The 17,936-nt window shown below is 39.5% G+C and overlaps 1 protein-coding gene across 11 annotated transcripts in view; it reads left to right on the top strand.

Moving 5' to 3' along the window:
- KCNC2 (potassium voltage-gated channel subfamily C member 2) overlaps nucleotides 1–17,936 on the top strand; it is a 257,425-nt gene that overhangs the window by 220,001 nt on the left and 19,488 nt on the right. For 6 of the 11 annotated variants that reach the window (XM_083182565.1, XM_083182559.1, XM_083182566.1 and 3 more), the window contains one exon: nucleotides 14,882–14,998. In XM_083182565.1, coding sequence (XP_083038691.1) covers nucleotides 14,882–14,998 — 117 coding nt within the window. Of the gene's footprint in view, nucleotides 1–14,881; nucleotides 15,038–17,936 lie in introns of those variants that run through there. The other 5 variants (XM_083182560.1, XM_083182557.1, XM_083182563.1 and 2 more) reach the window with 1 other exon arrangement.

Here is a 17,936-nt window from a genome sequence, read left to right as displayed (position 1 = left end):
GCACTGTAATTAGAAAGTTTTGTTTGGAACAGACACTAAAATACTATTCTGGAATTAAGTTTGCTTAGGGGTTGGTTTCTTCTGGAAAACATTTAAGTAGGAAAATTGTTTGGTTGTACTGTTGCTACCAAACAAGAATCACTGACATGATTCAAACATCAGCATAACTTGTACAGTATCTACGAGCTGTAAATGTACATAGGGACATTTTAAAAGAGGAGGAGCCTGTGTTCAGTTCCTTCTGTCCGGGCCCCCTCTTCTCTGCCGAGAGTAGCGCAGCGCAGTCGAGTCTGAGCACTAGAGCACACAGACCCTGCTATTCCCTGTGGAAATCGTCAGGAAAATGGGTGCTGGAAGATATTTCCTCTAGAAAAATGTGGTGGCACCTCATTTTTGGGTGACTTCCACATTGCTGCTGCCCGTAGCAGCACAGCATTGTGGTGTCTGAGCACTGCAACATTTAGACTTCACTGAAAATGTGCAGATCTCTGGAAATATGCTCCGGAACTCAATTTCCTGTTGATTTGGACAGGAAACAGAGGGACATGTCTTTATCCTGGTTTAATAATACTATTTTAAGCCAGAAAAAGTCCCATAATGTTGACGTAATACTGTACACTGCCTGCTCATGGAGATATGTATTGGTGCATCTAATGTAAAACCTAATAAAATACTGTAGTCCATTGGAGGAGTAATTTTATGTTCATATTCAGATGTCCATTAGACTTTATTAATTATCCATCTGTGCCACAGCGGTTAAAAAGTTGATCACAACTATGTGATTTATTCCAGAAATGTAATATATGATTGTATTGATTATTTTTTGTGTGATTGACTAATGTTGAATAGATTGTGCACATTACCATTGTGCTATGTTTTTAGCTGAATAGATTATTGTTTTGTCTCAATTTATTGGTAAAGAAGTGCAGGTTTCTCTTTTTTCCCATAATGCATTATAGAAATGTTCCTTTTTCTAAAACCAGCTGCAATACCATTTTAGTGGGTCCTTTAGTTTACTTATACTAATTTATTAAGACATATTCCAACTTTCTAGAGTGCATGGAGCCAACGTAAAGTTTATTTTATGGCTCATTTTCTATAATATACTAATCGCCTAATACTTGGTCCGTACTGAAACATTTACAAATTACCTGTCCTAGGAGTAGGTGCAGCTTGGTGCTGCAGTAGATATTAGTATCCTTATTAATTTTAGTAACAGTTTCGGTACTTGTGTATTTTGGCGGCGCCCATCGCATCGCATACCATAACGCATGCTGGTATGCGATGTGACGCGATTTCGTTGGTTAGTGTACGATGGCATACAATTTTCAAATTGTATGCCATTGTACATGGCATACAATGCCATACGATGCGATGCGATGCGATGCGATTAAACATTGTATAAGCACCCTAATGGGTGCTTATACAATGTTAAGCACCCTAATGGGTGCTTACAATGTTAAATGCACCCCCACGCCACCCACCCACTATAAGCGTGAACCCGAAGCGTGGCGAGCGCAGCGAGCCCGCGAGGGGCGGCGGTACGCGTCCTACGACCTTTTCATACCCCCACTATCCACGTCGGCATGGAGTTGAGAATAGATTAGCGTGGCGAGCGCAGCGAGCCACCGAGCCCGAAACGTGGCGAGCGCAGCGAGCATACCTGTGAAGCCCGCGAAGGGACGCGTTTACCTGTGAAGGTATCCGCGTCCCCTCGCCACGCTTCGGGCTCGGTGGCTCGCTGCGCTGCGCTCGCCACACTAATCTATTCTCAACTCCATGCCGACGTGGATAGTGGGGGTATGAAAAAGTCGTAGGACGCGTACCGCCGCCCCTCGCGGGCTCGCTGCGCTCGCCACGCTTCGGGTTCACATTTATAGTGGGGGGGTGGCGTGGGGGTGCATTTAACATTGTAAGCACCCATTAGGGTGCTCAAAAGCACCCTTTAGGGTGCTTATACGATTTTTAATCGTATAGGGGGTCAAAATCGCGTCGCATCGCATGCCATCGGGTACATGGCATGCGATGCGATACGTTCATCGTACGATGCAGAAATCGGGCGCCGCCAAAATACACAAGTACCCACAGTTTCTTATATAGTGAATTGTAAGGTTCCATTGCACCTTACAATTGTAAACAACACTAATAGAGTAAATTGAGTAATAACAGACAGACATAGAGGTAGGAAGGCCTTTATACAAGCTTACAATCCATGGGGAGAATAATCATTGATGCACAAAAACAACAAATGTTATAGGACTCAGCAGAACTTGGACATAGGCTTGAGATATAGTAGTGATGTGTCATGTGCAGTGTAGATGAAGCAGTGCTGTTGAGAAAATAACAGGTACTCTTGCCATGAAAAATATTATGCATGACACAAAGGAGCTGCCCTGGGCCTCCATTAGGACCCACGAAAGACCTTGACCCATGTAATCAGTACCCACAATCTGCTACTGTATCAGGGTATTGTGCACACTGGTAACTGGCTGAAGGTGCGGCACAGTACTATGGAGTTTCAAAGGGTTAACGATTGAAAGTCCCAATTTATGGTGCTACCAATGCTTAGTATCGATGGAATGAAACCAGGACAAAAAAACAACCACATTGCTCCCTTTTTGATTCATAAATCATTGGCTAAACATGCATCTATCTTTGCATGAGTAAAGGGTCTAGCAGCTTATTTGCAATGGACATTGTGAGCAACCATAGGGTGGTTTAGAGGTCCAATGATTTTGACAGATGGTATTTCTTTGTACACAAAGCAATCATCATAGAACTATTGGTTCTCCTCTTTTGATGGCAAACCCTCAACAATCAATGGAAAACCATTTATGTTTGCTAACTATTGATGGCCATTGGCAATCCCTACTGTGCAGAGCACCGTGCAGGCTAAGACACAGAACCATGGAAGCTGTTTAGGCAGCAGCAGACCGCTGCAGTAATAGTGGTATAGGTTGAGAATCAGGAAGTTTCAGGAGGAAGGATAGTCAGGGACAATAACAGAAGCAAGGCAACCTATTATTTATTTATTATTTAGTTTCTTATATAGCGCACACATATTCCGCAGCACTTTACAGAGAATATTTGAACATTCACATCAGTCCCTGCCCCAGTGGAGTTTACAATCTATATTCCCTACCACATGTACACGCACACACAGACATTCTAGGGTTAATTTGTTGGGAGCCAATTAGCCTACCAGTATATTTTTGGATTGTGGGAGGAAATCAGAGTACCTGGAGGAAACCCATACAAGTACGGGGAGAATATACAAACTTCACACAGATAGAGCCATGGTGGGAATCGTACCCATGACCTCAGCGCTGGGAGGCAGTAATGCTAACCATTATGCTATCCATACTGCTAGATATCAATGCAGTTTACAAAGCTGTTGATGAGCAACACAAGATGGTCAGCATGTATGAGAAAACATGAGCCAAAGTTGTTGCATTGTTACAGTAGATACTGTGTAGAGACTACTCAGTAACAGATGGCCTGATTCAGAGGTGGAGTTGAGCAATCTTTATGGACAGGGCATATATAAGATTTGCATTGTGTACAAGCTTTGATTGAATAGCAATGGTGGATACACTTGTTTAAAGTGGCAGAGGGGTGGTGAGACCATTTCAGGGCAGTTTCTCAGCCTGCATCTATGTATGCAGTTGTAGATGCTATGACAGCTTTTTTGGGATGGACATTCTGACCAACCGTAGGGAGTTCTGTTGGTTGAAAGATGTTCGATCTTCGTACACAACCAGTGGATCAAAGACAACATCAGTGGGAGGTTTTATTGAGGTACCTATGGCTGTAGCATTAGCATACTTTTGAAGATCCATTGCTTACTGGATCCCTGTAGTTATGGCATTTGCATTCTCAACTGGAAAAGGACCAGAGCAGTGAATGTGAGACAGATAGCTCTGTAAATAGTATGGAGATCTAATAAACTATAAAAACTATTTCTAATACTTGTGTGTTATCAACCTGTGATGCATATTCACAGAAAGCATCAAGAATTAGAGGAAATATCTTGATCCCATTAAATTCTATTCAAACACAGTATAATGAAAATAGCATATTTTAACTTAATGCGACTATCTTCAAAATGCAAATTTAAGAAATACTATTTAAATATAAATAGTACAAAAAACATATCCTGTAATCTGCCCTGTGTAGGCAGATAGGAAGCAGCAGTAATATACTTTAGACAAAAACGACTAATATTAATGATCAATGGAACATTCATTTAATTAATTTACTGTTTATAATTCGGAGATTGACCTTCATGACTAACATTTGAATATCTCTTTTGTATTTAGATATTAGATATGACAGAATGTCGTCTGATAGACCAGTCACTATTTAAAAGCTTCTAGCTTTCTGACTTGCTCACAGTCTTGACAAAGATTGAGCAAAACATGCAGAGATGATACTTTAACTGAATAATATAAAGAGTTGATAGTTTACATTTCTATTGTCCATGAATGCACTGCAACAACAAACCTCTTTTTCTTTTTTTAACGATTAGAAGTCTTTAATACTGTAGTCCTATGGAGGAGCTTCTCTTTCTTACATTAGTTTTTCGAGAACTAAAGGCAATAAACCTTTGGAAATAACTATTAATATAATTCCTATAGTGGTACAATAAGGGGGTTATTCTGTTTGGTATGGTGGGACCGTATACAGGCGGATCAGGTTTTTTTTTCATCTGCGCATGTGTATCTTTTGCAATGCGCATGTGCGGCGACCTCACACCGCTCACGGAGGGGTCTCTCCGTGCGAAAAAAACCTGTCTGTCCATTGTGGGCGGCATTTGGGCGTTTTTATGGGAGCGGCCGGAATAATGAGGAAAACAGGGCCTAAACATGGGCGTACACGGGGGTATGCACACAAAATGCATGGTGCCACAAGCTTCTCGATCGGCGAACGCACCATGCATTTTGGCCCAAAGATAGCTCCAGACCACCCCTAGAGATACCGTATGAGAGTGGACGCCTGGGTCTGCTAATTAACGCTGATTACTAGTCAAACACATACACCTGAATGTAATAAGCAATGCTGCAGGCTATTAAGTGAAAACCATTATTTCACTACCTGCAAGCCGCACACAGCACTCAAACACATTGGAAGCTTATCTTTCTACACTTCTCAACATGTAAAGGTTGGTTTAATTTTAGCTAATATTCATTCTAATACCTGGTTATATATGTCCAGCTAGTTATTTTATAACCATCTACACCCATTCAGAAAGTGTTTTTTTATACTTTAAAAAGCAGGACACTGAATTCACAGGAGTCGACATGTGTCAACTTTTTCACCGTAACACAAACATACCAGTTTTTATTATGAAAAAGACACATAAACCACGTCTAAGAGCAACAATGATGTTTTTGGACTAAATTTCTGGTCCTAAGGCCATGGCCACGATTTTGCACACAATCTGTATTTTTTCCCCCAAGAACATACATTATGCACTTTCATATCTGCTATGAACTTTATGTAGCACACTCTGTATGTAAGATGCCACCAAGCACATTATGGCAATCACATATCTCTAACAAAGGATCACAACATCTGCCTATCACACTATAAAGTCTTATTTTGAACAATAGTAGAACATGTTTGCATGTGGCGTATGCTCAGATATACGGAGGGAAAACGGACGAGATACGTCCGTGCACTGTGGCGTACGCTCTGATGTACGCCAGGTATCGGTGGCTAAGAGGGAGATCCATCCGTACACAGTGGCGTAAGCTCAAGTGAACGCCACTCCCCATTGTCGGTGTTTGTGACCGTCCGTGTCCGGCTGTTCTGTGGGCGGACTTACGCTCACCGCGAGCGTACGGAAAACATACGGTGTGACGGACCGTACGTACGTTTTACCGTACCAAACAGAATAACCCCCTAAATGTGGTGCAGATGACAAAATCTCTGATTCATTCTTGTATTTTGACTGTTATTTTTTATACTTATTCAGGCTAAAATTACAAAAATAAATTACAATTTTAAAGCTTTACAATCATAAAAAAATAGATTTTCATTGCAAAGAGAAACTTTGAAAGAACATAAGAAAATGTTCAGGATAATGTAGATACATGTTTGTTCCATCACTACTAAAATGATCGGTACTTATGTAATATCTGGACTCCCGTTTTTCTTATGAGACCGCATCCCCCCGCGGGGCTCGCTGCGCTCACCACGCTTCGGGCATGGTGGCTCGCTGCGCTTGCCACACTATATAAAATCAACTCCATGCGTAGTTGGATAGTAGGGGTATGAAAAAATGGGGTGCATTCCAGACAATACATAAGTACTAAATGATCTTAACCTCCCCAAACAATATATATATATAAAACTCCTGGCATGTGCAGCTACTCCTTATAATCCTCCACATGTTGTAAGCCATATTCATGTTACACCACAAATAGTGACACACATACACATTACACCACATTACGTGACCCATATTTGCTTTACGCCATATGTAGTGAAACATATATTAACATAACACCACACAAAGTGACCCATATTCATGTTACAAAACATATTTATACCTTCTATACACATGATAATGCCCACTATAATGGAATTATACACATAATTATTCCCCCATCACACACATAATCCACCCACCATCTCCCCATGTAGCCGAGACAATCCTGACTTGGGTTGAAGGCAGGATCTCCTGCAGCAGCCACTTAGTGGTCAACTCCACATGGGGAACCGGTTGGCAAGTGCATTAATTTAGTCATGGTTGGAATCTGTACATAACAAAAGAAAATGAACAGCGCTATATTTAAGTAAAGGATAGTCGATTGGTTAATCTATCACAAAGATGTAATAACTAATAAGCAGCTAAAAGGTACAGTTACCAGCAAAGTAAAAAAATTAATAACATAAGGAATTGATCAATAAATAGGCAATAAAATTGCTAACAGTTCCTCACCAACCATGAACCTCTGATGTGAAGGAAAGTCCCGGATAGGTATGTTCAAGGGGAAAAGCTTATTTCTCTAGCACTAGTCCAGGGGGAGAACCACTGTGTTGCAGATTTGGGACAGGAGTGGCACAAATAACCAACTCCTTCCACCACGCCGCTGGAATGAAGTGATGTACTCAACCGCCTGGTGTGATATTGCAATGAGAATTTGTATCCAAAGTTGGAAATCGGAATAAAGTGTCCAAGTAAAGGTCTCCGTGTTTGTAATCCAGGAACAAATGGTTGGAGGGATGTAGCAAGGGGTTTCCTTATGTGTTTCACTACGCCTGGTAGCTTTATCAAAGGATGACCCTTGCATGGGTCTGGCTGGTCTTATATACCTGTGTTACATGGGTCATGTGACCAATCAAGCCAAATTAGACCAACCAATCTGTAAAACTACAAAGTAAAATAGCGTTTGGGTAGGAGGCAAATGAAGTGTATTAAATACCAATAATTACCAAATTGATATATATAAACTATTATATTTATTGACAATAGTATATAGTACATCTAATGGGATATAATAACCCCAAGGACTCCGGGGCTTCCAGGTCGCGGCAGCATGATATTACGTCATTTCTGGCTAGTAATTCAGCAAAAATACAATAATCAAATAGATAGAGGAAATGGATTGGAATATTGGGTGTGAATGGCTTTTCCCTTGTACATATACACAGGGCTGATATCTTTTTCCTTTATATTCCAACTCGGTTCGTGCGATCGGTCGCGGACTTACCACAATTCCTTCCGGGTCAAGTCCCGATGACGTGTACGACAGGCTGTCTTACTGGCTCCCCGGAGTGTTTCCGGGTCTCTGCAGACCCGGAAACACATTGCGGAGGGGGGCAGTCACCGGCTGTCAGGTTGCTAAGTAGCTGAGCTCCCATCTCATTGGTGCTTCTAAACAGCGTTGCATCACGTGATCACACAGATTAGTGGGATGCGTGGTTGGTAATTCAGGTTTCTTAGCAACTTTATTCTAGTCCAATCACGTGAATGCAGTGTTGTAGTTTTGGTTGCTTAGTAACCATACTTTGGGCTAAACTATAATGATCTAGGTTTGAGAAAAATATTAATAATAAAGCCTGCATGGCTCTCAACATATATCAGTAGCTCGGTTATAAACAGTTTGGGCATCTTATATCCGATCTTATTCAAAAACATACTGGTGTGTTGGTTGGAATTTGTGACTGAGACTGCTGGAAATCAGTTCCTGGCCAGAAGTATTGCTCATGGCATCTGTCCTCTGCCACTACTTGCTGTGTTTGGTGGAGCACATATGAGCCATAGTGTTTGGGCTCTAGACAGTACATTGCCTGTGGCTTGCAGTGCAATCTGAAAGGGGAGGCAGGCAGGGCTCTAGACCTGATCATCCATGGCTACAGTGTACTCTCTGAAGGGGGGGTGGGGGGGTGGGAGCGGCATTCTGGACAATAATACCCTTCAATAAGAAGCTCTGATGTAAAAATAAAGTTTACTCTTATTAACATCTAGCTCTCAATACCATGTACTATAATACCGTATATACTCGAGTATAAGTCGACCCAAATATAAGCCGAGGCACCTAATTTTACAACAAAAAAACTGGGAAAACGTATTGACTCCAGTGGGACCCTCACTCGAGTATAAGCCAAGGGGGCTTTTTCAGCATTAAAAATGTTCTGAAAAAGTAGGCTTATACTCGAGTATATATGGTATGCTATCAATTTGTTTTACCAATTGTAATAAAACCTTAGTTGTAATAAAAATGTATTCACTTTGATTCATTAATTTCTTGTACCGTTGTAGTATTTTAGATTGACAAAGGTGGGTTTAAGGTGAATGGTGTCCTTAAATCCTACATGCGATTATGTAACCCTGATAAAGGGTTAAATTGACACGAGAAGAACTGTAACCCAATGAAGGGGTTAAATAATAAATCCATATGTAAATATATGAATTACAGTATATATTTCATGTATGTATATATTTATGAACATATATTGGCTAATATATATATATATATATATATATATATATATATATATATATGTGGCATAGGGAGATGCCGTAGTGTATAAATACCTATATACATTAGAGGCAGTTATTTTAGGGTTAAATCAATTACTATGTACATTAAATCAATTACTATGTACATTAAATCAATTACTATGTACATTGATGACAGTGAGAGAAAGTACTAGCACAGCTGATTGTGAGGCTGTCAATCATCCAGTCAGCTGTAGTGCGAGGGAGGCAGAAGGTGGGAAAGAGGTGTGGGTGTCGCCAGCTGAGAAGAGCTGTATAAATAGAGCAGCTGACAGAGAGTCTGTCAGACTGCTGATCCCCCGGCCAGTGCTGCACACCTTCTCTGTCCTCGCTGCAAAGTAGCTGGCTGTAAACACAGCAGCAGCGGCGGGGGACAGTGGAAGCGAAGGAGCAGGTGGATGGAGAGATCCTCCTGATCTGCTGGCAGTGTCTCGGTGAGCCAGCTGTCAGAAGGGGGAACAGGAGCAGTTGCCATAGTGATAGTAGAGGCCTGTTCATGATTTAGCAGTGAGCATACCTCCCAACTTTTGCAGATGCCGGGGAGGGACAGGGTGCGCGCCGGAGGTGCGCAGTGATTTTCGGGGGTGTGGCCTGTCATAAAGGGGCGTGGCCTATAATTGTGCCGCTGCCGCGAGGCCACACCCCCATTTTTCGCCGCTGTGGGGGCATGTGGCCAGCCCCTCTGCCTGCAAGAATAGACGCTGCGTCTATTCACAGACTACAGGGGGGGACTCCCAACTACCCCCCGCCGCTGGACACCTCTGGCGGCAGGAGGGACGCGGGAATGTCCCAAAATATCGGAATATTCCCGCAATAAGTGGGACAGTTGGGAGGTATGCAGTGAGTCAGGCCTGAGGTAGGAGGAGAAAAAAGTGACTGAGGAGCAGAGCAGAGTTAATCCCAGGAGGAGAAAAAAGTGACTGAGGAGCAGAGCAGAGTTAATCCCAGGAGGGGAGGAATTGTCTGGAGTGGTGAGCCTGCTGGGGTGTGATAGCTCTCAGCACACATCACCAGAGCCGAATTTCCCATTAGGCACGTAAGGCACCGGCCTAGGGGCGGCACATGTTTGGGGGCGGCACTTGGATGCCTGTGATAGTACTGTCAGCCCAAAATTTACCAATAACTGCAAAATATCCACTGTACTGTACTATATTCCATCTTAAATAGAGTGTAAATGGATAGGACATGCAGATACTGCCCCTATAAACTGTCCTACTTAGTAAACATTATTGTTGTGCCTAGGGGCGCCCTCCTCCCTAAATCCGCCCCTGCACATCACCCCTACATATATGTGTACTTCACAACTGAGCACTAAGTGTCATTAATATAGACTTACCTAAAGCCCTTACAGCAGGAGTGGGTTGTGCTGCGGAGCCTAGTACAGCAAGGAATAGCCACAACAGCAGCCTGTCAGAGAGTCTGGGGGAGTGGCTGCCTGTCAGGAGCTGAGCTGAGGAGACAAAGCAGTCAGCTGGGTTATAAAGTCAGCCAGTGGTGAGATGGAAACTGTACACCACATTGTGTCTCACCCAGTCAGATCAGAGACCTTTGCATAGGACAGCACATCTGTACTTATCAGAGACAGCATTTACAATTAACACTTAAGCACCAGATTTGAAGAGGTGCAGGGAATGGGACAGAGGTGGAGAGCTTTCCCTAATAGGAGCTGTGGCAGGCATATTGCATCGGAGAAGCAGTAGCATCGGGAGCGACTAATCTGGAATAGATAGTGAAAGCACTGCTTACCTCACCACTGCATATGTATCCTGTAGAGCAGGGGTATTGTGACAAGGGCTTCAATGATTAAGAGACTAGGTAAATACCATTATTTGTCATATAACAACTTCATATAGGATATCTTGTGCAAAGAGGACTGTAAAGGAAACTACACATCCAGTGTGTGTATATCTAGTTGTATTAGCAGACATTATCTTTTGGAACATCATTGTACTTGCACTGGCATCATTCCACTTGATACATAAACTTGTCATAACAGGAGTTTGCTAGTTACCTAATTACACTGAACTGGTTACACTGTGACAGTGAGTTGAAAGTTTAATATGACTGAAATATTTGTGGAGCAGGAGCAAATAAAGTAATTAACAGGCCGCCAAATAAAAAACATAAGGAGCAGATTGATCTATATATTGTACATAGTTACATACAGTACAGAAGGTTCAGTTTATATTCTGCAGTAAGTTACAGGTGGAACGTTACCTCAGGAGTGGAGAAGAACAGCAGCTATAGAACAGGTTTTGCTAAATACTACAGGACTGGGGGAGATTCTACTTCTTTCTTAATCCAAAAATGACAAATAGACGGATACACTAAAGGGCCCCAACTGCGCACAACTATACTAAGACTACCCGGGTCAGTCAATAATTAAAGGGTGTATTCTTCACAATGGTTGTATTGTATGTGTTTCTATTTGTAATATTCTGCATCTTAATGGTAGGTGTGAATGTATAAATATATATTTACACCAATTACACTGTTAGTTTACTGGGTATACCAGTACCTGCAACACCGTGTATTGAATTATTGCTTAAAGAAATTATAAATAGACAAATATCTGGTGAGTTTTAGGCGTTCATAAGGGGAGCAAAAGGACTTATAGATGAAAACAGAATTTACCCTTTGGACCAAGGTTTAAAGGGTACTTTAATATATGTGCAAAATATAGGGCTTTATTTTGGTTCACTCTTTCTGACAAAATCCTTCTTAGATGGACAAAACCATGTGCACTGCAGGGGGGCAGATGTAAAATGTGCAGAGAGAATTAGATTTGGGTGAGTTATTTTGTTTCTGTGAAGGGAAAATACTGTCTGCTTTATTTTTACACTGCAATATAGATCTCACTTTGAAGTAAAACCCCACCCAAATCTAATTATATCTGCACAAGTTACATCTGCCCCACCTGCAGTGTACATGGTTTTGCCCATCTAAGAAGGATTTTGTCAGAAAGAGTGAACTAAAATAAGGCCCATAGTTAGAAGTATTTATCCTATTCTAACAGCATTAAATCCAAATATATATAAATATATATATATATATATATATATATATATAGGCTTTCCCAAGCTAGCTGATTCTAAAGCTCTAAAGCCCCATACACATGGGGGAGATATATTGCTCAGCAATATATTGCCCAGTGTCTCCTTTTCATCAGCGACCAGAGATGGTCGCTGATGAAAACGAACCTCTGCTGGGGGAGCCGCAGAGGTAATCAGCTGGACGCAGGAGCAAGCTCCTGCGACCAGCGATTTATAATGGGCCTGAAAACGGGAGCGCGCACCCGGCGATTGGCCATCACTGCCATATTGCCATCACTGGCAATATGGTCGCCTGCGACCATATTTCCAGCGATTTCCCCCCTATTACCCCCGTGTGTACACAGCTTTAGTATTGTAAATAGCTTGGGTGGAGGCACAGTCAGACATTAGAGTAATCTACGTTCCTTTAAAGGAGGGTTACAATTATAATATGACAGAAAAATGTAACCAGGAAATTAAGTTATTTTAATATTTACTATTTTCTTAAAATTCTACTCTTATTTAAAAATGACAAATTATTTTTTCTTTTGCAGCTAATATTTTGTCCCCTTTTGTCTATGTTATTGCAATCGCCAAGTTATAAGACTTGGGGGTCCGCTTATCTGTCTTACCTGCATACAGGCCAGGGTAATAAGTGATAAACCCTCTCGGCACTGTAGTTTATAAGAACATTTATTTGCCTGCAATCTAGTATTAGTTCAATTAATTCAGTGGTATTGTTGTATATATTAATGATAACATCAGAGATGACAAACACATTGCATGATTTGCCAGCTGATCAGATGTAAAGCTAGTGAGGCTTCTACATAGTAGGATTCATTTTTTGTAAACAATACTAAACTCCACATCAGTTCCATGATGCCCAGTCTTTATACATTTTACAATTCGCCTAATAAAAACGATGGCTGATTTGTGATTCAAGTAAGTTTACTAGCTTTATCAAATGTGAAGACAAAAGTCTTCAATCATATAAGTTTTCACATTTTGTTAGGGTACCAATTGGCTATACATATAGAATGAATTTCCATCAGTGAGCAACACTGCTTTGGTTATATTTACTAAAGCTTCTAAAAATGAAATATTTAGAAGCTTTTGTAAATTAACCCCTTAGTGTCTGTAATATTTTTACTACATATATTGATCCTTTGATGACCCTAAGATCTATATCCAACAGTCTCTTCCTTCACTGTATACTCAGTTCAATACTATTTGCTCTTTCCATCCTATCTTATTGAGGTATTCAATATCACTTGTATAGATATAGGAGAGTGAAATACACCTCTGCACTGCTGAGTCCACTCATTAATGTCTCAAATGTCTTCATCTCCCATAATTTTATCCTGTGCATGTCTATTAGACTTCTGAATGAAATATTCCCATTGATCCTTCCCTGTCAAACTATTTTTACATTTCAAAATGGTGACAGAAATTACATAAAAAGATATATTTTTATTAAAAAAATTGATGGAGGGGCAATGGAATTTAAATGGCAATAAAGTTCTGATCATTTTAATTGTGATGAAATAGGCAAAAATTGTAGGTGACATAGCCAGTACTATACTAACAGTGCCACAGAAAGTTTAAGAGCTCCCTGGGCTGGCTTTCAACACCTTGTGCATGTGACATTATAACACCACAGAAGAGGGAAGCGGGAAATTTGTTGCACAGATTTCTAGGAGAGGCATGATACTACCATCAGAGAACAAAAATGTGAACTCAAGGCAAAAATGTCCGAATAATAAATAAAAAAAGACTTAATGTCCTTTATGATTTGCTACAGTACCAATCAATCCCTGTATGAGATCTACAAGAATAACAGAAATTAAAAAAAAAAAAACACAAGGAAACAGCACATATTTCTTATGATACCATCAGGGCAGTGGCCATTTTGCTGCCTGGATGTTTGCATTGACTGCGGTATGTGGTGAAGATCCCAGCAGATGGCATGCTGTCAGTCAAAATACCAACGATGGCATCCCGATTTACAGGCAGAAAACTGGCACTGGAATTCCAACATCAATGAGGATGTCAGTGCTGTAATCTTAACTGCCGTTACCCATATCTTAAGTATGTGGGGCTGGTTAAGGTTAGTCATGAAGGGGGAGGTTAGTTTTAGGAACTATTGGGGGTCTTTGACTCAGGCTGCAGGGGAGAAGAATATGGTTAGGCTGAGGGGAAGGATGGTTAGGCACTGAAGGGGGGTTAGGGTTAGGCTGTGGTGGGGAGTGTTAGATTTAGTCAGCAAGGTATGAAGGTTATGGATAAACACTAGTGGGGAGGGTTAGGGTTAGGCTGTGAAAATGGAGGGTTCAGGTTAGGGAAGGAGAGGGGGGAGGTAAGTATACTTACTGGACCCCTGTCTGGATTTCTTGCATCCCCACCGCCAGTCATCCATATGCGTTGTTTGGCTGCATGCTTCTTGTCATGGCCGTGTACACCAGAGAGGTCTGATTAGAGCTCCTAAAAGCTTTATTGTACCCAATAAATATGGAAAATTTGTGAAGGTTGGACTATTCAGGGATATGTATAACACTGAACAAAAATGCCACCCATATATATGTTTAGATAGAAGTATAACTAAAGTTCACTGTACTATAATTGTTTGTAAATGCAGACCTTTTCTGGCCCATCTTTATCTCATGTGTGCCTTTTCCTTTCAGATGCTTGCATTTTCCTAAGTCTCTGCATGTCTTGCAAACCCTTGGTTTAATCAGAGCTTAATGAAGGCCATTTTTGGAAAGACATTCTTAATTGTGCATTCAATTCTAATTCTATTCTTCTATTTTTTTTTACAAAATAAATTCAACTCTATAACCAGGTGAGGATAGTTCAGGAAGTGACCAGCCCCTCTCTCCAGGAGAAAGGCACCCAATGAGACGTTCTAGCACCAGAGACAAAAACAGGAAAGCAGGAACATGTTTCCTTCTTACAACAGGTGATTATGCGTGCAATACTGATGGAGGGATACGGAAAGGTATGGGCTTTTTTTAATTTTTTAATACTTATATATAAATTAATTAATGTATGAATCAAGTACTATATGAAGAAGAGGTGGGCAATCATTGACACTCCAGCTGGTTCTCAACTAAAATTATCATCATATTTAACCAGATTCAAGTTACTTATTCAGTGAATATGTAGTAGTTGGTAAAGTTGAACTGAATATGCAGCTGGTGTGCCAAAGGTGGCTATCCTCAATATAGTGTGCTATTTATCAAGCTGCTGGAGATATGTGTACAAGCATCGCTTATTGGATACAGTTAAGTTTTATCTTTAAAATGTAGATATTTTCTGAATTTAAAAGCATAGTTCTATCCAATTCCCTAATATATTTTACAGAGATGTTATTACAGGGGAATATGTAAATGCACATTTTGTTTTAAAACAAATATAATTTTAAAAAAAATGTATTAATTTGTCACATAAATCTGAGCTCATGCAAATTAGTCTACAGGCTCACATAAATTTAGTAAAAGACATATGGAGGGATATAAATAGATTTTCTTGTATGTGCTGAATACATCAATGTATAAATTTGTGCCATCCAGAAAGTCTAAGTTTTCCTTCTGTTTTGGAGTGTTTTTCTCTTTTTGTGTAATAACTGCATAATTTATGTTTAAATTAATTATTTAATACAAATGAGAACTAATGCCAAACTAATTTTATTTTGATTATAGTATACAGTTAACTTCTTACATACCTAGAGTAAAGACATTCTGTTCCTTTAGTTATATTTTTACAGGAACTTTTTTCAGCCGGCCACTCTTTTGCACTGTCGAGAATCCATATATTAAATATTAAATATTTTGGTGTGAAACTTTTTTGAAATGTCACATGAAAAAAATGTAGTGATTTATTATTAAGATTTATTTTTAAAATTAGAGTTGTAAAAATGTTATCACATAGTATGCAATCATATTAAGACATCTGCACTACTAGTAAATGTTTAGGTAACAAAAAATATCAAAATATCTCCTAATGTAGCTGGCCAGTCCATCGCTTGATAAATGTGCTCTTGCCCAAGTGAATGACTGTATGGTGTTCAATGTATTGCTTAGCTACTCTTTTTTTTCCTTCATCTCCCAAGATGTTTGCTAAAAGTTGCTTAGCGATGTATGTGGCACAGTCTAATCATTTAATCATTTACGTCTCATGTTCTCATTTTTTGTGTCTGATTGTCCTTTAAAAATATTGTGTTATGTACATTTTCTGATAGTTCCCGTCTCTTTTGTAAGACCCCGTGAATATACTGTATGTTAGCATGTAGGCAAATTTTAAAATATGACAGAATTTTCTGATCTGCCCCCCCCCCCCCAAATTCTTAATTTCTTGATATTAAGCCAACAACATAAACAATTGAACTTGAAAAAATAATTAGTGATATAAATATCAAAAACATAAATATGGAATGGCTATTTTAAGCTAAATTTATAAAAATGTATTTGTCTGCTGGTTAATGTATGCCTATTTTTTTGACAAATTTGAAATGTGCTATTTATTTTAAATAAATACAAAGATTGAAAACTCATCTTGCAATTTTCGGTAATATGAACTGTCATACATACACAACTCTATTTGTAAGCTATTGATGTGAGAGTTGGTGTAGCCTGTAGTGATAATTTATGCTGTAATTGAGTACTTAAACCACACTTGATTTATCAAACATACAAAATCAGGTGTCATCATTAGAAATTATACAGTAAGCAAGAGTCAGCAGAAGTGTGTCTCTTAAATAAGTACTTTTTTTTTCAATTCTGCTTCATGTTATGGCATAAGGATAATTTTTGGCTATCGAAGATGAGCAAAACTTTCTGAGATTTCTGATGCAACGAAAATTTATGAGGAAGCACATTTAATAAAGCAGCACCCTGCCCATAGAGAATGTATGATTCTTACAAAACATTAAAAATTAGTTTCTTGTTTATCTCTTTCTTAAATGCTTAAGGGGCATAACCAACCTGAATGGAGAGACAATGTGTCTTTCTATATGGTTGATATTTCATTTAGCATTAACACTATAATGAAGTAATAATAAAGTTTAGCATGTAAATACCTATTTCTTGTGATGGTACTAAGAGATGCTAATATCACATGCAATTTATTTTCTTATTTGATATTTCAATTAACAAGGTGAATGTGGTGAATTCAATTAGTAGCTAGCTTTTGCTACCAACGGCTTACTTATTAGTTTATGTAGGATTACTCTAGATTAGACTTTTAGCATAACATGTTTTACATTATTAGTTCAGGGACATGGATGACTTGCAAGAAATCTGGATTTGTCATTAGACTACAGTAAAAGTCCCAACTGTTGCTTTGCTATTACTATTTCAGACTGTTGTATGAAGCCATACCTTCTGATTGGTTTCTTTGTGCAAATGTTTTTAGGAGCTGTCTTAAAAGACATGAAAAGCTCAGGTTATTGACACAATAGATTAGTTCTGCTCCTATCTAATGGTGATTTCTGACAAAGCTTTGTGATTGCACTATAGGTACAAGCATGCCTATAATATTGCAGTTTATAGGATTAATTTAATCGTGATGAAATGCACACATTATAAATTGCCTGGATCTTAACACATTTGATACATACAAAACACCACATAGTTCTAATACCCATTTATGCGGTCTATATAAGAGTAACAGTTGCTGATATAAATACTTTCAGACAGAGCAGCCTTGGCCCAGAAGAATTTTGAACGCAGGTGTTGTACAAATGGACATACCTTTCTTGTGGAGATAACCTATACATGTTCAATGTAAATAAGGATTAAGTAAGGGCTATTTCCTGTAATCAATAATGTATTGATGTATTATACATAATACAGAAGTGCCTTTATTATGTTTTAATAAAACTTATGAACAACAGAAAG

The sequence above is a fragment of the Crinia signifera genome, chromosome 4 (assembly GCF_055691185.1).
Source record: "Crinia signifera chromosome 4, ASM5569118v1, whole genome shotgun sequence".
NCBI lineage: Eukaryota > Metazoa > Chordata > Amphibia > Anura > Myobatrachidae > Crinia > Crinia signifera.
The sequence above is the reverse complement of the archived record's forward strand: the minus strand, read 5'-3'. Positions and strand labels throughout refer to the sequence as shown.